Consider the following 21,081-nt stretch of genomic DNA (forward strand, 5'->3'; position numbering starts at 1 on the left):
TTTCCCCCCACTACCTTTAAATGAAAAGAGTAACTGTTCTGAAATGCATGTGCTAGGCCACTTTAAAAGGATACAGATATTTCTACATAATACCAAAATTTCCTAAAACAGATGTATTTTACAATATAGCATTGTTAAAAGCCTAAGCAAAGAGAAATGTTTTGGCCTGGTACCTAAAATACAGTCAGCTAGCCTCAATAGAGAGGGCATTCCAAAGGCATTCCACCACTTATAAAGTCTTGTCTCTGGTCACTATCTGCCTTGCCTCTGAAGGCAGTAGCACAGAGATCAGGGCTTGCAAACAGTATCTCAGCTGGTGGGCTGGACAATAATGAGGGGATGCAGACCTTCAAGTGCTCCAGCCCATTTAGAGCTTTAACAAAAGCAGCAATAATATTCAGCAATGCTGTAATAATCCTGCGTACAGTTACAGACACTTTGAAATTAATGGCCTTTATAGAGGCTTCAATTTTTGGTAGCACTGCATCTCAAGCATTAGAAATGCGTTGTTTTGAGCAAAACCCATTCAGTCTCTTTTAAGCAACAATGGAAGTATTTGTATGATGCAGCTGAAAATTACTGTGTTAAATACATTAATATGCTGTTCGTCTGATGTAGCATTGCAATGTTCCAGAAAACTATCAGCAAAATTAATACTATAAATACCATTTCCACTCTGAAAGACAAACAAGTGGTAAAGGATGTGGTAGTAATCAATAGTACACATATCCCCTGAGGATATGTCAGTGGTTGATTTTTCAAGACTACACTGCTAAAGTAAACAGAAAGGTTGTGCAGAAAACCAGAGCAGGTGACAGACAAGGCAATCACAAACTGCACACTACATGCCATTATACGCCCTGACTAATACAGTTTCTTAAAGGAATGAGGATGGAATACAGCAATAATAAACTCAGCAGCCCTAGCCTAGTCCTGACAAATCTTGGGGTCTGGTTCAGATTTAACATGAAGCTATGGTTTATCTTAACTATGATTAATTACTACAACCAGAATATGGCTCACAGACAGTGTCTTGGATCCAGTGGAAGATGTCCATGGAGAGAAAGGGAGGGAGGCAATTTTGCTGATTTCCCCCATCATCCTGCAGACATCCATCACTGCCCTCATGGGTGTTCCTTGAGCTCCCCCATCCACCAGGAGCAGCATTTGGGGGCAGAAGACCCTGATGCTGGGAATGACTGAAGGTAAAAGAAGAAGGGGATGGCAAAGGATGAGATGGTTTGACAGTGTTATCAATGCAACGAACATGAAATTGAGCAAACTCCAGAGGATGGCAGAAGACAGGAGGGCCTGGCATGATGTGGTCCATGGGGTCGCGAAGAGTCGGACTTAACTGTGCAGCTGAACAACAACAACAAAGGTAGCAGCAGGAGAGGGGAGTAAGGAAGTTGTGCTCCACAAAAAGAAATCAGCAGTGGAGTCAACTTAGTCAGTGAATCCTGGCTCGTGTCAGCAAATCATGGCTTCAGCATCAGTAGGAAAGCAGGGGAAATAATAGCAAAGACTGCTATCCCAGCTTGCCTCATGCTACCAAACTGAAGGCAGAGCTTCTCTGGGTCACCAGTGGTTTGTGACTCCCTACATACAGTTCCTGACAGTCCTACACCTTGAGTGTTTAACACACAAAACCCAACAAAGCGCCGAAAAAGCCTACATGCTTACATCAATTTCCAATCACACAATAAATAGATGGGTAAACTATGTTAAGCGTGCTGAAGAAAAACAGAATATTGGTAATAGCTGTGAATTCTAACTTAGATAAATGGGATATAAAAGAGGGGGTGAACATCTGGGAAACACTGAGGCAGGGGGCTTATTTTCCCTGTATCTAGCCCTTTCCCCAGCCCACTGTCTCAATGAAATTAACATGAATAGGATGCTTGGCAAGCCCACTTCATTACTATCAAGATAGCTAGGGCTCCACTGGCACTCCTCCTCTTCTTTATGGAAAAAAAGCCTGCTGCATTAATGTATCTTTAAGAGAGAGGAGGCACAGTTGAACCCAGGAGTCTGCTGCAAGGCAACCTCTGAGCAGAAGGCAGGGAGAGTCCTGGTGCTGCTAGTGACAGCTGATGGGTGGCAACAGCAGCTTTGTTTCTGAGCCAGTCTTGCCAGCTGACTCTGTAGCTGGGGCGTGCTCAGAGCATTAGTAGAAAAACCAACTATGATTAAACCAGGATACTGAATTTGTACATACCACAAAGCCAAAATGAAGACTAGCTGCAGTTGATAAACCAGCCTCACATCCTGGCTTCAGAACCTGGTTTGAAATACCCCCAGTAACCATAAGTAGTGCGGTGGTGTGGGTTTGGACAACCAGTAAACTGTTATTAGTTTAATTGAACCACCGTTTTGTTAAACATCTTTAGTGTAGCTGGGAATGTTGCACTTTAAGTTGTCCCTACCTCACCCCACTTTGTATGAACTTGGTATGACCCAAGTGGAGCCCTGCTGCTGTAATGTCCAGCTTAATTTCACTGCCTCGGGGAGTCACCTGTCCTCTCCTTTGTACAGCAACTGATGCAGCATATCTGAGAAATCTCTGGTCAGTATATTTATAGCCTCTCCAAAGTACTGAGCTACAACGGTAAGTTACGGCCCTAGATACACCATAATTTCTAATGTACATGCGCCATGAAATTATCAGTCTAGATTTATACACTCAGGTCACACAGTGAACCAGTTTCTGAACAGCTTCTTAATTGAGAGAGACAAAAAGTAATCAAGAACCCAGGAAAGGTCAGTGATTTTATATGATACTCCAAAGATATGTCTTGACATTAACAGGTTCACATAATATGGTATTTCAAATAAATGTCTAGACTCAGCAGCCATGTTCTGCTACTTTTTGTACAGCAAATGATCTTCAAAATAAAAAGTGGCAAACGGTAGGAGGAGGAACAAAGGTACTGTGCATGTCCCAGTTATCATTTTTTGGCAGGAGGTTGGTCTCTCTCTCTCTCTCTCTCTCTCTACCCCGCCCCCTGCTTCCAGCCGCCCCGCTTCCGGCCCTCATTCAGCCAGGAGGAGGCAGGAGAAGAGGGAGGGTGCTACCTCCCTGCCTCTCCCCCCCCCTGCCTGCCCGGGGCCAGGGAGGGCCTTCGCGGGGCTTCCTTGCACTCCCGCCGGCCCTGCAGGTCCACTGCCGGGCCCCTCATGGGGCTCGGCAGTGGAGCTGCAAGGCCGGCGGCAGTGGCCGGGACCGTTGGGGGCGGGGTGTGTGGCCTTATGACACACTTCCGGTGATGTCAGGGGGTGCGGCCTTATGACACACTTCTGGTGATGTCAGGGGGTGTGGCATATGCTAATGAGTTATGCTAATGAGTTCCCCTAGCTCTTTTTCTACATAACGACCCCTGTATTTGACTTATAAACACTGCAAATTGTTAGCTGTATCATTTTGTGCAGAATGAGAACACAGTCTTGTGGATCTGGTATCAGCTGAGTAATATGGCCAAAAACAGGGGGAAGTAATCATAAATGTCCACTCGAAAGATTTTTTACAACACTGTCAGTACCATCTGTCACAACTACTCTCTTGTAGTTTTGTATGGTATGTCTTAAACTTTCTTGTTATTTTTCTCTCTCTGGGTATGTAACACTGCCACAAGGAATTTAATTCCAATCTTATTAATTAACCTTTCCCACAGTATTGTGCCCAAGCTCCAAGACACCTTCGTTGGGCTATGTGGTACTGAGAATGAGACTCTTACATTTTACTAACATATGACTCCAGGTTTCCATAAAACAAAGCTTTATTTGTACAAGTAGCGTATTGGTTTCAGGATGTTTAGCAACTTATTTCCTCCATAAATAAAACTGGATGTTAATGACCTCTGATTAAGTTGTCACACTCTTTCACTTCACAGTCAAGCTTTAATATATACTGCTCAGTTAAATCTTTCCCTTTCTTTTAACTCAAGTTTCTATCAGCTTCTTTCTTTCACATTTTTATAATACTTTGACAATATTAGGATTTGACTCTCTCTAGTCACTAATACGTCCTCTCTAAAAGTATTACTACTTTCTTCTCCAGAATCCTAATACCTTGCTGGATTTAGAAGACGGAACTTTTTATGTTGACCATTAACTGCTGACTGACTGACTTCTGCTGACTGTTAACAGTTTCTCTCTCTCTCTCTCTCTCTCCCTCTCTCTCCCTCTCCCCACTTTTCCTAGCTCTGCCCATACACTCTCAGGTCCTTTCCGCACTTGGAACTCTTCCCTGGTTTTATAAGAGTTCAACTCATGACACACTACCTTGCATTTATCCCTGGTTATAACAGCATCCGTTTATCCTGGGACAAGTGTGGGGTGAAACCGGGGTGACCTCAATGTAATGTGGAAACAAAAAATACCCTGAGATCATTACAGGGGTGAAGTTGAGTGTAGTGTGGAATGCAAGTTCGGGGAAAGGGCTGAACCAGGACTTAAGCTCTATTGCGGAATCACCCTCAGTCACCAATCAATCCCCTCACTCACTCATCCCACTCTTCTCCCCCCATTCTCTTCTGAAACTTACCAACATTTAAAGAAACACACACAACTTGAAATCATTACACCATCCTAAGCAGAGTTACAACCCTTCTAAGCCCATTGACTTCAATGGACTGCACTGTGAGAAACCCAAGAGACAAGGCCATTCCCATGAAGTATTCAAATTATATATATCTTAGAACACCAGAAGCAGCTCTGAGATTTAGCATTTTAACACGTACAATATGAAACATGAGAAGTTGGAAGCATTCATGAAGGTCAAATGATGGTTGTCCCTTTAATCTGCTTTTCTTTCTGTCGCATTCTTTATCTTACCATGGTTTGGTAAGATCAAACTGGCTGCTGCTATTTAATGCGTGGTCACTGGTGAAAGACAACTGTTATAACCTAGGATGTGACTACCTCATTTTTATTGTGTCATTCAGACTTGAACTGATGAAACATCAGTACCAATACATCTTACCAATAAAACTAAAAATTAGGAGAGTGCAAAAACAAACAAATAAAAAAACATGCTAATCAAGGCTAACTCAAACTCGAAATAAAAAAAACACAACCACCACCTTTAATTTCAGTAATGTCCAACAACCAACTCACATATCATGAGAGAGAGGGCAGGAAGGGTTGCCTCAGCGCTTAGTTCTTGTGGCCCTTTCTTACATGCCCAGGGAAATGCTGATCGCCACTTTGGGGTCAGGAAGCAATTTTTCTCCAGGCCAGTTTGGCCAGGGATCCTGGAAGTTTTTTTCTCATCTTCTGGGAATGGAACAGTGGTCATTGCAGGTGTGGGGGTGGGGAGGTATTTGTGAATTTCCTGCATTGTGAAGGGGGTTGGACTAGATGACCCTGGAGATCCCTTCCAATTCTATGATTCTATGAGTCTATTGTAGCATAGGTTTCCGTGGTGTTTAACATCTAGGATGCACTTCAGTAGTAGCGATCAGAGCTGTGCATGCACAAAAAAAGTCAGTCAACAGTAATCTAGCTTTAAAAGAAACATTCTGAGGGACTGAAATACAAAATGAGAGGATCCAACAAGTATCTTGATTTGACATACCCCTGTATTATGAACTCATTACCAATACAACAGGCATCCTGCTAATATGGTTCTTGATAGGAGTTGCCTGAATAAACTCATTGATAGTGGTAGACCATAACACTTCCTCAAAACCAACAAATGCTAAATAAAGGCTGCAGTTCACTGCCAAATGGAATGGACCAAGCACACATGCATGGATTTTTCACTATAGGAAAGTATCATTTACATCACTAGAAGCTGATCGCAAAAAATTAATACAACCTACATAATACCAGGATTTCTACCTACTATCCTGGCCCCCAAACTTAAAAGTCTCAAATAAAATGGAAGACAGGCTCATAAAAATGAGTGTCTGTTCTTAAATTTGGATACTGGCTTTTTCACTCAGCCCAGACAGAAACCAAATGCAAACATTAATGAAAGCATGTGCACCTACAGCAAATAATTTTTGAAGAGCCATACTGGGAAGAAGTGTCTCTCTGTGGCCTATTTATGCTATAAAATTTTTCTCCTCAGTGCACCAGATCTTCATTATAGTAATGTAATTCATAAGCAGCTTACAATAAAATTCTAAACGTGAAACAGAAGTACTTGAGAAGAGAGGCTATCATTTACACAGAGAAGGAGGAGGATTTGTAAAAGGTCTAGGAAGTCGGATATGAATCCTGATTAATACTGATGAAACTGACTCCTAAAAATTAAATCCTGAATGAACACTTGATTCTCTTATGCATAAAGTATAGCCAGGATATCCTCATTAAAACAGATTTTGAAAATTATTATAAGATTCACTTTGTGTCAAGATATAGAGAGCTTTCCAAACCTGATCATCAGTGTTAAATAAGGGACGGAACTATACTGGAAATCAACCTTTCCAGCATATTTAAAAGTAATGGCCTATAATTTGTGTTCAAGAGCTATTGCCAATGATTCCTATGTACTGAAACCAATTTGATGGTCTCTAGATAAGAAAGCCTCCAGGGATATTCTAAAGAGGAGCTTATACCACACAGAAACAACAGCTATATGTCAGATAATCCTCTTAGTTACTTTTCATTTTTAAAGATGGGTCTGTTATTATCTGACTTTTAAAATATATATCAATATTATCTAATTCTAATTCAATATTTCTAGTGGTTAGATTTTCAGACTAAGATCTGGGAGACCAAGGACTGAATCCCCACTGCCATGGAAGCTTACTGGGTGACCTTGGGCCTGTCAATCTTTCTCAGCCTAACCCACCTCATAGGGTTATTGTGAGGATAAAGTGGAGCAGAGGAGATTGAGAAGCTCCTTTATGTCCCCATTGTGGAGAAAGGTGGGGTATAAAAGAAACAAGCAAATAATATAGCTGAAGATGGCAGGCAGATAAAAGGTACGTGGGTGAGAAGGAGAGAAGGAAGTAAGAAAGGATAAGGGGGCATCTAGGAGGAGAGACAGAGGTAATAGAGTGGAGAAGGGATACAGGGGAAAGTGAGGTGCCCCCCACAAGTCTTTGCAGGTTCCTGATTGCACAACTGGGCCCCAGCTTGCTAGCAGCTATTGTCCAACTGGGCCAGACTTTTCCCAGGAGAAGCTACCAGGGGGAGGAAAGGAGAGAATGCTGAAGATGGGGACCATATAAAGGTAGTGTTGGCTAATGGGTGGGAAGGAGAGAAGGAGGCAGGAAAACAGGAGCAGAAATTGGAGTTTTCAGGAAAGGGAAAGAAGAAATAGTGAAGGAGGGGAAATGAGATGCCTCTCACAAGTTCTTGCAGGTTCCCTGCTTATATGTATGTATTGCTACAATTGTATATTTCTTCACACCTGGAGAAAAATTAGGTATAGCCATTTACTATACAAGAAGTTTATGAAATAACCATAGTGAATGCTTTATAGATTTTACAGTTCTGGCTCATAACCACAAAAATATAAACATGCAAAAATGAACAAAATTAAACGTAACATCTTGTTGTTTCACTTTTAGGGCAAAGTAACCCATCCCAGTTTCCTGAATGATCAACTGAAGTGCATAACTGAATCTTAGTTACACACACAAAAAAATCCTATATGCCTCTTGTTCATTTTTTCCATGAGCAAGTCAAGCTAGTATCTTATTCCACTATATTAATCTTGAGGCTCTACATTTGACATCCAACTCACCACCGTATCCATATTTCCACTATTCCCTGCTCCAACCTGTTCTTTAATACACTCCCTTGTTGTCCTATCCACAGCCATTTCTAAGATATGCTTTGGAAGTGAATTGCCACAATGGGCTATGCTGTCTCCAGTAGCAGCAGAATTTTTCTTTTCTGTTTGGTATTTTAAAATTTGTGTGCGTGTGCCCATGCCTAGAAGTTATGGCAACCTCTGGCAACCCCTACTGGGGCACGGAGGATGTTCAGACAAGTGGCTTGATAGCCTGCCTCTGCCTCCCAGCCCTGGTATTCTTTGGAGGTCTCCCATCCAAATACTTGCCAGGGTTGGCCATGCTTAGCTATCCAGATTAGGGCAGTAGCAGCAGAATGTCAAGCTACCAACAAAAAAAAGAGGAGATGTAAAGTTCACCCGTGTTATCCCCCCCCTCAAAAAAAATCCAATGAAGATGTGTGTTCCAAGCCCAGAAATGAGGAGCACCATATTTTAGGAAAGTTAAGGAGCAATGATTCAAATCCTGCTGAGTCAGTTTTGAAGAAAGGTTATTTTCTTTTACATGATTGAGCCTGTGCTATATCCTCACAGAATTAAAATCCAGGCTTGGATTTGAATCAGCTTGTGACACGTGCCCTATCCAACAGATACCAACAACAGTCACACAACTATATATACTTGGAACAATGACATAGAATTACACTCTTATCTCCCACAAAACCTCTTTAAGGTGCTTAAAGTACAGCCATTCATTTATTACCATTTCAGGTGCCTACTTAATCCATCTAACCAACGAACTACGTCTCAAGTACAATAAATTTCCATTTTCTTTGAAATTAGTAATGAAGACACTTGTTAAAAAAACCATAATTGTATCACTAAAAGAGAGCTCAGTAAGTGGGGAAATGTTTTCATAGGGCTTGTTCCGCACAAGAGTTGAGAAGGTATACAAGAGGTAATCTCACACCTGAAGAATTCTTGAAGGAGAAAAAAATCTTGATATCACTGCATGTTTACCAGTTTCATAAGTGATTCAATATTAGTATTCCAAGAGCTTGCCAAATTAAGCAGCACTTACCTCTCCTTGCTTGGGAATACTGAATTTTGTTGTTTTTGTCTTGGTTCTAGCCGAGTCTGTTTTTGCAGAAGGCATTCCTCTATACGAAGGGCAGAGCATGCTGGTTTCAGCTGGCACCTTCAATTTTGGAGATTCATCAGGGGCCTGATCTTGACCATCCATCGGCCTGACATAAGCTGTCGGTTTCTGCTGAACTACAGTGGGCTTTGAAGCAAGTGTGGGAGGAAAGTTTTGTACACAGTGTCCACTGCTAAGCATAGCTGCCCTTTCTTGAGCCTGAACTCCAGCCTCTGCACCACAACTCAGTTTTGGTGGCTTTTGTGTTCTGATGCTATCTCCAAGTGAGGATGGTAAAAGACCTTGGGCGGCACTTGATGAAGATGGTGATGAGGGACTGGATACATATCGTTTAATCTTTTCTAAACTGCTTTTTTGGTTACCTGTTTTGAAGTCACTATTATGGGAATCGGGCAATCCATGCCCAGGTTTGCTTCCCCTTTGCTGACTTTCCAAAGTATGTCCAGATTTCTGCCAACCTATTGCAGTGGTCTTGTTCAGTTGCCCAGGAAGTGCCACCGATAGGGAAGATGGTGCAGCGCAAACAGAAGCCTGAGGGTCAGCAATAAAATGTTCATCAGCTTTGCTCACAGACGTTTGAGAGATACAGGGCTTTGGAACTCCAACAAGATGGCTTTGATTGGATCGATCAGTCAACAGCTCTTTCACTTCATCATAGTTGCCTAGAGTACTCTGGATACGACTGGAGAGTTCATCCCCTTTGTTAGTCTGTAAAGCAATTTTTTAAAAGACATTTTGTAAAAAACAAAGCAACTGAAAAGTATCTAATGATCTTGAATTACTTACACAGCTTTTTACAGTATGCCAACATGAAAACAGAAAAGAATAGTATTAGCTACAGAGTAATTTGAGTAAACTATGACTAGAGTTGGAATATTCTTGTTTGTCTGTTTCAAGTTTTCCTTGGAAATATCATTAAACCTACCAGTATGAAGGAGAGAATTAATACCACAAATGTACACTCGGGGGGGGGGGGGGATAGCTGTTTCTATATACTGCATTCTTGCGGGTCAAACAAAGATGGAACAAAAATTAGTTTTTGTTACATATTCACTGTGGGACTCGCAAAGAGATTGCCAGATTTGGGGTAGGGGGCGAAATGATGATGCGCCCAAAGTGAAGGAAAGTTCCTTCTTATACCCTCCCTCTCTTGCCTCTATGTATCATTGATGCGATTCTGAGATTTCATGATATCTTTAGTGTTCCTTAAAAGCAACCGCAGGATGTGCACATATGTGCATGACAGGACCGACAGGAAGTAGCTCCACCCTCCAAGTTACTGACACTTTCAGCATAATCCCTGGAAATTTTCAATAGCCATTCAAAGATATACCAGCAGGGAAAGGGGAATATAACTGTATTATCCAGCCCACCAGTTAAAAGATTTTATTCTAAAGCCCTGCTCTATGAGTTTCTGTCTTCAGAGATGAGATGGGTGGCAGTCAGAGATAGGACTTCTTTGTGGTTGCCCCTCACTTATGAAATGCCCTTCCTGTGAGGCTCAACTGGTACCCACCTTACTTTCTTTAAGGCACCAGGCTAAAACATTCCTTTTACCCAGGCCTTTAACTAAGGGCTACTGGAGCTGCAGTGGCTCAAGTGGTTAAGACGCTGTGGAAGGTCGGTAGTTCAGCGGTTCGAGACCTGAGTGCGCTGCATGATGGAGTGAGCTCCCGTCACTAGTTCCAGGTCCTACCAACCTAGCAGTTCGATAAATAGGTACCACTTCAGTGGGAAGGTAACAGCGTTCCGTGCGCCTTGGTGTTTAGTCATGCCGGCCACATGACCACGGAAATGTCTTCGGACAGCGCTGGCTCTTCGGCTTTGAAACGGAGATGAGCACCGCAACCCTAGAGTCGGATTCGACTGGCTTTCGAGCAAGGGAACCTTTACCTTTTACCTTTAACTAAGGGGTTTTACCTTTTAAATGTCTTATGACTAGTATTTGGAGGGCAGACCACCAAGGAATACCAGGATCGTGACATGGAGACAGGCAATGGCAAACCACTTCTGAATGTCTCTTGCCTTGAAAACCCTAAAGGGTTGCCATAAGTCATCTGTGACTTGACGGCACTTACCACCACGGTCTCCTTCTGGCCTGAAGTTCATTTTATTTACATCAAGTTACGATGCTCAGTGTGTATATATTATGCTGCTGTTTTAATAGCATTGGCCTTTTTAATGGTTGTTTTATGGCATTGGCCTTTTTTATGTTTGTCTTTTAATGGGTATGCTTTAATGCTTCTGTATTTTCTTAGCTGTAGATTGCTTCGAACAAGTCTCTGGAGAGGTGGCATATGAATGTTCTAAATAAACAAATAAACTTAGTGAGACCACATTTAAGTTGTAACGAAATACTGAGGGACCACTGCTTCCCATCTGGAAGGAGTTACTCTGACGGTGTAACATTTCCTGACAGCATTCTGGGTGGATTATGTAGCCTCAAGGTGCCAAAGGAAAGGTTAATGAGCATGGACCTGGAATGATCTCAAGCCTTCAAAGGTACCTTCCCAGGCAGCCCAACTGAGCTTCTCATTCTTTTAGTTTTATTCTCATATATATTACCTCTCCAGGGGCCGCAGTGGCTAAGAGATTAAGACGCTGAGCTGCAGACCTGAAGGTCTGTAGTTCGGCAATCAAACTCTAGTGCCATGTGACAGAGTGAACTTCCGTCTCTGGCCCCAGCTCCTGCCAACCTAGCAGTTCAAAAGCAAGAAACTGCAAGTAAATAAATAGATACTGCTTCGGTAACAGCATTCCGCGCACCTCGCGTTTAGTCATGCTGGCCACATGACCACGGAAATGTCTTTGGACAGTCCTGGCTCTTTGGCTTGGAAACGGAGATGAACACCACCCCCTAGAGTTGGATTTGACTGGCTTTCGAGAAAGGGAAACCTTTACCTTGTATTACCCCTGGTTGGTTTTATGTCCACAACACTATGTACTGGTCTAAGTGATGGGCTGTTGAATGTGATAACGTGATGCAACTCGGTATCAGCAACCCACCATGTATAAGATGATGAATGCAGCACAGGACCTGATGCACCTAGCATATGATAGACCCATGTTAACAGAAACTAATATGTGAAGATGGCAAGATGTCATTTTCCTTCATTAGGTGAAAATAATCTGAGTGAATGGCAGGTCTGGTCTTGACCAGTGAGCCAAGCAACTCCTCGAAGTCCCAGTTATAAGGTCTGAGATACTAGAATGGAGAGTTTGAAAGACACCGAGTGTTCATAACCTGCAAGAAACAGTGCCCTCTAGGAGTTTATTACAGTAGCTGGCAACAGCAATACAGGATCCTGATATCTGAAGTGGTCACTGGTCATCTCAAGCTGTCTCAGGTACATTTGTCAGGTCTGTAAAACAATTTGTGACTAGAGGATGCTGGAGGAGACTTCATAACAATAAAATTGATATTTCTTTAGCTTAGTAATGGAGCTGGACAATCTGGATCTCACCAGCACTAGTGGCACATAGGAATAGGCACATATTTCAGTTTAAGAGGTAATCTTGTGGGAGATACTCATTAGGAGCTCTTTTGGGTAAAAAGCACAGAAATCGAGCATGAAGTCACAGAGGCCCATTCTGCATCTAGCATTTGCTCCACTGTTTTACCAAACCCACATTGAAACAGCAATTCCCCTCTACATTGCATGCCACTTTCCCTTTCTTTGATTGTCGGTTTTATCGAAGGCTCACACTGCATGCCGGTTTCACTTCCTTTGATCTCTTGGTTTTATGGTATTGTCTGCATAGGTTTATGGCCATTTTATGGCCATTCAGGGGTGACTCTGCAGTCAGTACTGTGTTGGCCCAGGGTATCTGAATGTGGTTTTGAGCTGCATCTTTTTCTGTTCTTGTGTGGGTTTGGTAAAACAAGGGAGTGAATGCTAGATGCAGAATGGGCCATAGACAGGGAACTGAAAGCTTTACTGCCAGTGTGTAGGAAAAGGGGAGCAGGGCACAACGCACACCAGCCCCTTCCCCTTCCCTGATGAGCTAATAACTATATAGCATGTTAAACAGTATTACTTAGTTATGGCTTTTGGTCATTCCACAGTGGTTTATGGCTCTCTTTTCCTTCTTTCATCCAGATTCCAGGAGCAACGACACATTTAACTTTATCCTCACCATACATTTAGCCAGGGGTCATTTTGTAGAAAAAGAGCTAGGGGAACTCATTAGCATAACTCATTAGCATATGCCACACCCCCTGACATCACCGGAAGTGTGTCATAAGGCCACACCCCCTGACATCACCGGACGTGTGTCATAAGGCCACACACACCGCCCCCAACGGTCCCGGCCGCCACCGCCGGCCTTGCAGCTCCACTGCCGAGCCCCATGAGGGGCCCGGTGGTGGACCTGCAAGGCCGGCGGGAGTGCGAGGAAGCCCCGCGAAGGCCCTCCCTGGCCACAGGCAGGCAGGGGTGGGGAGAGGCAGGGAGGAAGCAACTTACCCTCCCTCTTCTCCTGCCTCCTCCTGGCTGAATGAGGGCCGGAAGCGGGGCGGCCAGAAGCAGGGGGTGGGGCTTCGTCATGTGCCCCCGTACCTCACCCGGGGGAACTGCGATCCCCCGCGATCCCCCCCGAACTGACCTCTGCATTTAGCATGACAGTACAAGGATGTGTATTTGGATATCTTCTGAATCAAACACAACATCCACTATATCACCTTGGAATTTTGATAATGCAACAGTAATGGTTCCTGCTCGAACTATGTCCTTGGTAATAATTCTTTTCTTTTTATAGAAGGCTATGGGCACCTTGATCAGAAGGAAGCAAAAAATATCCAGTATTATTGTTATTATTTCTAAAACACCTAATATCTATTGGGCACAATACAAATTTGATTTCATCTTAAAACAGTTCAGGTCTTTTTGAACATTCTTAACTTAAAATTACTAATTAGTAAATAATTTGAATAAAATTGGAGATATTACTAGAAGACAATAGAGTTTTAATTTAACACAATTTTAAAGCAACATGGTTTTAATGCAACCACCCACCCATGCACACAGCCGCGCCCCTGAGCCTAAATGAACCAGTTCAATTATCAAGGGCAATATGATTAAGATATTCAAACTTTGGCAGAATTTTTGATCTAGTCCCAGATTACTTCTTTATAAGCATGCTGTAGGGACTTAAACTGGGGGGAGAACTATCACAGCATAGTAGGTAATCAGTAAAAGTTCTATTATTACAAAGATACCATAGTCAAACTGAAAAAGTTATACAACAATTCTTGATCAGTTTTGATATAGTATCACTCAGTCTGGACTCCTCAAATGCATGGATGATGCTAAATTGAGATAGACTGGGAGCACTCTAGCAATTTTACAAAATTTGTCAAAATCCCAACAATAACATTAGATCATGAATATAATAAGATTCTATGCACTTTATTATTTTGGAAGTCTTCATGAAAAGCAGGTCATTGTAAGCCAGGGTAAGTTTTTCCAGAAATAAACATTTGCCTTATAAAAGGTATTTTGTTGTCTATTCTATCACTCTGGGAGGAAAGACTCATGGTAGTAACCAGTGCTCCCTCTAAGCTGTGGAGTCTTGTGAGCAAAAATTCTACTTTGTGAGCTACTGGCATTAAAGTTGTGAGTGAGTGATTTGACTACTGCATAAATTAGTTTGCTCTGGAGCCATCCTTCCTAAGCTAAGACCAAAAATATGTGAGCTAGAGGCTAAAAAACTATGAACTAGCCCACATTAACTCAGTTTAGAGGGAACACTGGTGGCAATACTTTAGCTCAAACCATTTGTAGGAATGGTGTGGAAAATGTCTACCTTGTATGGTTCACTGAATAGGGAATAACTGGTGCTAAATATGCCATCTTCATGCTGGGCCTCTTGATTTCTTCTCTCCCATTCTTTCCTCCGCAGCATATTCCTGTCAGGGTCGTAGACACTACAGTAAAAGAAAGGGGGTGGGAGACAGAATTAACCAAACAAACTATGGCGATAACGATGTGGAGAATTACAATTAGCAGACAGATGGCAAAGATAACAAGAACATGCATCAGATGAATGCCAGTCCAATACGAAAGAGATGCTTGAATCCCTAGGTACATCTGTGCCACCCTCTTTCTCTCTCACATGCTCACACACAAACAAACATAATTACATTCTAAGGAAAGGAGAAAAGGGAGTTCTTATAGCAGGCTGTAGCTTACACGAACACATCTTTGCAGTGAAAGAAGACAGAGGAACCCTCTAAGCATCTTTGACACTATTTTTCAAAGCAGACAGTAATTAAAGCTACATGTAAATAGAAACTACAAACACACTTCCTCTTATGACAGTTCCTTAGAGTGTTATATGAGAATGCTGATTTAAAAAATAACTAGGGTTCTGTAGCACTTTTTTCATTAACAAGCTCCCTAAGGGGCTGTTAAAACTACATGCTGTAGAGGTTGTCACAGTTATGTACCTTCTTGTGATCTCTGCTAATCAGCTACAGCCATGAAGCACCCACTGAAACAGGTCTTCTCTGGGTGATATGAAACCAACACAAGTTCAGAGAATAAAATAACAGTGCCATCCTGAGCACTGCCACCCATTTAAGAAGTCAATGGGCTTAGAAGGCTGTCAACTCTGCTTAGGGTGGCACTGTGGGCATTTCAGAAAGGAGATCAAGATGGTCAAAAAACTTAATCAAACTCCTGAGCTTCCGGTTTGTGGATCAGCGATGGCGGTCGTTCTCCCCAGACCTCGGGGGAGCGACTCGCACACCAACGGTATGGAGGGGTGCTACCTCACGTAGCATTCACATGGAGCCTTTGTGATAGGCTCCAGGTCATAGGGATTTTGAGGGGCAGCCTCTTCGACGGCTAAATGCCAGAAAATTGAGGCTTCCCTTTGCTCTGACGGTCCTGCCGCTGTGTGGCCCTCGGGCACAAGCCGATTTGACTGGGACAAGCACTGGAGATCGAGTGGAATATCGATTACTGTGAGCGAGGTCAGAGAAATGACCGACAATGAACGTGAGTTCAAAATAAATGGAATATTTTAAAAGCGAACTACCCCCCTCCCGTGGGAAAAGCGGAGCCTCTTATGCGAATGGACAGATAAGCGTAACGAAGGGGGCAGGGGGGGGAAACAAGCAGTGATTTTGTTTCGAGAGACTTACTTGAGTGCTGACATCGAGGTGACAATTTTTAGAGTCCATGAGAAGCAGTTTGGAATTGTAAACAATCATATAAAATGGCAGCCTCGCAAAGAAAGTTTAAAGCGAAACCGGTGGGTAGTCAGAGCCCAAAACCGGAAGAGGGAGCAGACGTCATGAAAATGTTAGCGGATATGCTCAAGCCAGTGATGGAGCAACTCAATGGTATTAACCAGCAACTGTCTTCGCTGAATCAAAACTTCGCATCCCAGCTGCTCCAACTGGCAGAAACGGCAAAGAAGGTGGAGCATACGACTGAGAGAATTAAAGAGATAGACACCACAAACAAGAAAATGAATAAAAGAATGGGGGAAGTTGAAGCAAAACAAAACTTCCAAGAAAACCGTTTGCTACAGCTACAAATGGAAAAGGCCAACATGATTCTCAGATTCCAGGGAGTTTCTGAATCAGCAAAGGAGGATTTGAGGACGTTGTTCAGCGAGATCATTGCTCTAGCAATAGGCTCAGCAGCGGATGAAGTAGTAAAAGAGATGAAGACTGCTTATAGGGCATACTCCAATTATATTTTTAAAAATAGCCTGCCTGGAGAAATTGTGGTCAGAGTCTCAAGAAGACAGACCAGAGATGCTATTTTAAAAGCAACTTCAGCAACTCCACTGAAAATGGGGAATATAAACATTAAAACTTTAAAAGACATTCCATTTGAAATTCGCCAAAAGAGGAAAAGCTATAAGGGCTTAATTTCTTTTCTTCAAACCAATGGAATTTCATACAGGTGGGCGATCCCAGAGGGTGTCATCTTTAAAATCAATGACAAAAGAGAAAAGATTGACTCCATTTTTAAAGCCAAAGAATTTTTGAGACGCCAGTTGGGATTGGAGGAAGAATCCAAAGATGAAGAATCGAAATCAAGTGACTCCGCTACCTCTGGAACGGATGAGGACTCTGCTGTAGAAATGGGTGCAGCCGCAACGAAAGTTACATATGATTTCAGAGACAGAAAACCGAAGTAAAGGCAGAAGGACTCTGAAAATTGCCTTTGAAGCAAATAACAAGATGCTCAGAAAGTTCTCTCACAACAACTAACATACTAACATTGAAGCCGAGACAAACAAGAACTCTACAAGTATATTGTTGTACTAACACTTTTATTAATAACAGATTAACACGGATATGATCTCCTCTTGGGTTTTTAGTGTAGTGTGGTTATCTATCCTTTATCCTTAGATGTAATCCCCTTCCCTTATATTTTCTTTGTAGTTTTGTAGTCTTATAAAAAAATAATAAAAAATATCCTTCCGGGGATTAAAAAAAACAACCCACAACTTAATCAAACTCCTAAAGAAATATCCTTTTACTGCAAAAAAGACAACAAACAAATGCCACAAGGACAAAGTGTACTTTAAAGACAGGGTTGCCATATCCCAGTTCCCCAAATTTGGGCATTCAGATCTGCATATGATGCAGATAGGTTTAGGTATTTCCTAACAATGGCTTTGTGCTTGTTCATTGCTATTGCCCATATCACAAGAAAAGTCAACTCTCATAGTTGTTTTTTTTGGGGGGGGGGGTTACTTTGTTCTTAAGAGTCTGGGAAATGAGCAAAACAGGTTTGCAACCGGTGTAACAGTTTGCCATGTGTCATTCTGTCTTTGCCTCTGCTGCCCAACAATACAAACTGAAAATCCAACAGTGTGTTGGGAGTTATTTGTTTTGCTCCCAAAGAAATGTAGTAACTTCTTTCATCAGAAAAAAAATGAGTTGGATGCAACCAGCTTTTCTATTGCTGATAAAAGAGAGAAGAACTTCCCTTTAATCACCAAAAAGAAGAAGAGTTGGATTTATACCTCGCCCTTCACTCAGATTCTTGGAGCAGTTTACAATCTCCTTCCCTTCCTCTTCCCACAACAGATACCCTGTGAGGTGGGTGGTGCTGGGTGAGCTCTGAGAGAACTGCTCTTGAGGGAACAGCTCTGAGAGAATTGTGACTGACCCAAGGTCACCCAGCTGGCTGCATGTGGAGGAAGAATGGGGAATCAAACCCGGTTCTCCAGATTAGAGTCCACTGCTCTTAACCACTACACCAAACTGGCTCTCCAAAGGCTATGTGGGGTATCATCAGACAAAAGTTATGACAAACAGGAGCCATAACAAGGAGGACAAGTCAGTTAGTTTGAATGAAAAAGCTGACTGAATCCAACCTAATACTTTGGGACTGAAAAGCTGAGAGTTCCATGGGTACAGTTTGGTGTAGTGGTTAGGAGCATGGGTTCTAATCTGAGAGAACCGGGTTCCCCATTCCTCCACATGCAGCTGCTGCTGTGACCTTGGGTTAGTCACAAGTTCTTTCGGAGCTGTTCTTTCAGGAGCAGTTCTAGAAAGAGTTCTCTCAGCCCCACCTACCTCACAGGGTGTCTGTTGTGGGGAGGGGAGGGGAAGGTAAAGGAGATTGTAAACCGCTCTGTGACTCCTTCGGGTAGTGACGGGCAGGGTATAAATCCGATCTCTTCTTTTAGAGGCATACTCACTAGACTGATTCTTTGCAAGAAATAGCCATTTATTCAAACTGGCTGTATTCGCTTCACCTTCCTTCCTGGGCCATATTCATGAACCGATCAGGCCAGGCGATGGGATTCCCAACTCTTTCTTATGGTCTTTTTAAATGCCATTAACAGCTCCCTTTCTTGCAGAAACATAGCAAGGGGATCTGGCAAAGAGATGATGTGAAAGCTTTGCCTTTGTCCTTGAAATGGCAGAGACACTGAGGCATGTGTAACCCCCTTACTCACTCAAGAGATCCTACCACCCTCCACAACCTTTGTCACACACATTTAGAATATTCAGAGAGCCCTCACCCTTTCGTACGCAAGATCTCCTCTCTCTCTTTCACAGAGATAAGCTAGACAGGGTAGCCCAGGGTAGAGATTTACAAAGTTAATTTACAAAGTCACTTTACAGTTGAACTTTTGAACCATAACCTTACTCAGGCATTCAGGATTCTTTGTTACAAGCTGACTTTCTTCCAGTCAGCCTTAGGCTGCTCTTCTGCCACATGCTGGTTTTGAACTTACAGCTCCTTCACTCAGCTAGTCTGACTCTCTCTGAACTGATGTCTTCCCCCCCCCCCATCAGCCTCTCACCAACATTCCACCAGCTCCCCCTGGTCACTCTTAGGGACATACAGAACCTAACCTGTTCCTCACAGCATGCTTTCCAGGATAATCTGTAGAGCCATGTCAATTCACCTCCTATTTGGGAATCAGCAACCTCAGAATTTAGCAACAAGAAGGGAATCCAGGACAATTCTTACACAAGACTGTTCCTGTGGCATCACAAGTTTAGCAACAAATTTCAGGAATTTAGCAGGCTCAGAGATGGGGTTTCCAGATTAAGACTTCAATACACAGAGGGTAGAAAATTCAGTTCTTTCATGTAAGAATCATGGATGTGGTTGGCTTGGCACTATTCTGAAGAAACATAGCTGTCTTATCGCTATATATAATAATTCTGTTTTGGTCATGGACTCTCCTGAACATTCCACATGCTCCCAAATCAGTTGGCTCCTTGATCTGTGCCTCAGAAGCTGTCCCTATCCACTGGCTGCGTTGCCTGGGTCTGGCCTCCAATATTCTAAACAGTTTGCTGTTCCTCTCCCTCCAACAGCCAGTAGGAACACAGAGGTCATTTGCATATGCGGCCTGATGGGCCTTTGCCTCTAACATTCTAAGTTTGCTGTTGCTGTTGGGAGTCACTGAATGTGTCCTGAGGTAAAATACATATTCCAGTTTTCCCTTAAACGGTCACTGGAGTTGCCAATCTCCCTGTGGGGCCTGGAGATCTCCCAGAAATCACCGTGTTCCCCAGCCACAACACATCATTTCCCCTACAGAAAATTTCCCAGCTATTACAATGGCTGCTTTGTGCAGTGGACTATATGGCATTATACCCCGCTGAGGTCCCTCTGCACCCCAAACCCTGCCCTTCCCAGGCTCTACCCCTCAAATCTACAGGTATTTACCAACCCTTGGAACCCAGAAGACATGGCATAGGAGGAGGTGGAGGGAAAGTTACCATGAGGCTGTTCTCCCATGCTACCCACTTGGGGCAGCAAAATGACTTGAGACAGCCCTGCCTTATAGCTAAGCAGAAGGAAATAAACATGGCTTGCCTCCCTCTATTTTCCCCTTCCCTCTTTCCCCACCAGCCACAGTCGGGACACTCACCTGGAGCTTCCTTCTAGAGCTCGTTGTATTTCTTCCCACAACGAGCCTTACTCCTAGTATTTAATAAAACTGTTGGTTCACCTAATCCACTATGAAACCATCACTATGTGAGAACAGGTCAACCAAACAAATATTAGTCACGATAGGTAAATAGAATGATTAGTTTTCTGAGGCACTATGCCTCTAAATAACCATGGGAGGGAGGAGTTGGGGGCAAAGCGAGAAAGAGCCATTGTTTTAATGCTCTGCCTTAGGGCTTTCAAAAGGCCAAAATCTGAAACCCAAAGATTTCTAGTTGACCCCTGTTGGAAACAGGATTTGGGAACAGTTGGCCATTAGTCTGATCCAGCCCATCTCTTATATTCATATACCTCAGAATGCAATAGATTCACTGCACATATATATGCTGGAATCAGCTGCTGTACACAGGAGGAAACCAGTTTGGAATAAATCTTGAACCTCTCCCTATCAGCAAATACAATTCCTCATCATATGTGGGAATTGGGAGGTTATTATTAAACTTCAGGATGGTATTTTTTTAAGGGCTTAAAACTGCAATATAACGGAACAATCCAGGAAGGCGCTTTTACAAGGAAGCATGACTGTACTCTATTGTCTTCATCATTTTGCTTTTACTGCTTTTTCAATTAAAGGTGTTAGCTATCGCCTACAAAGGCAATGGACCCACATACCTGCAGGACTGCCTCCCCTGCTATGTTCCACTGCAAGAGCTTCACTCATCGGAGCAAAGCCTTCTGAAGGTGCCCCCCTGCAAACAGATAAAATCAGCAATTGCCCATTCATAACCATTCTTTGTGTTGGCTCCTATTAGACAGGCCCCCGCACTTCTATCATTTTGCAAAATGCA

At 42.9% G+C, this 21,081-nt stretch overlaps 1 protein-coding gene across 1 annotated transcript in view; it reads right to left on the reverse strand.

Moving 5' to 3' along the window:
• AFF3 (AF4/FMR2 family member 3) overlaps window positions 1-21,081 on the reverse strand; it is a 399,168-nt gene that overhangs the window by 303,968 nt on the left and 74,119 nt on the right. Inside the window, exons 2-3 of the mRNA XM_015429703.1 lie at window positions 14,652-14,772; window positions 8,769-9,554 (exon numbers count right to left, since the gene is read on the reverse strand). Coding sequence (XP_015285189.1) covers window positions 8,769-9,554; window positions 14,652-14,772 — 907 coding nt within the window. The remainder of the gene's footprint in view (window positions 1-8,768; window positions 9,555-14,651; window positions 14,773-21,081) is intronic.

The sequence above is a fragment of the Gekko japonicus genome, unplaced genomic scaffold (assembly GCF_001447785.1).
Source record: "Gekko japonicus isolate JY-2015 unplaced genomic scaffold, Gekko_japonicus_V1.1 scaffold782, whole genome shotgun sequence".
Taxonomy (NCBI): Eukaryota; Metazoa; Chordata; class Lepidosauria; order Squamata; family Gekkonidae; genus Gekko; species Gekko japonicus.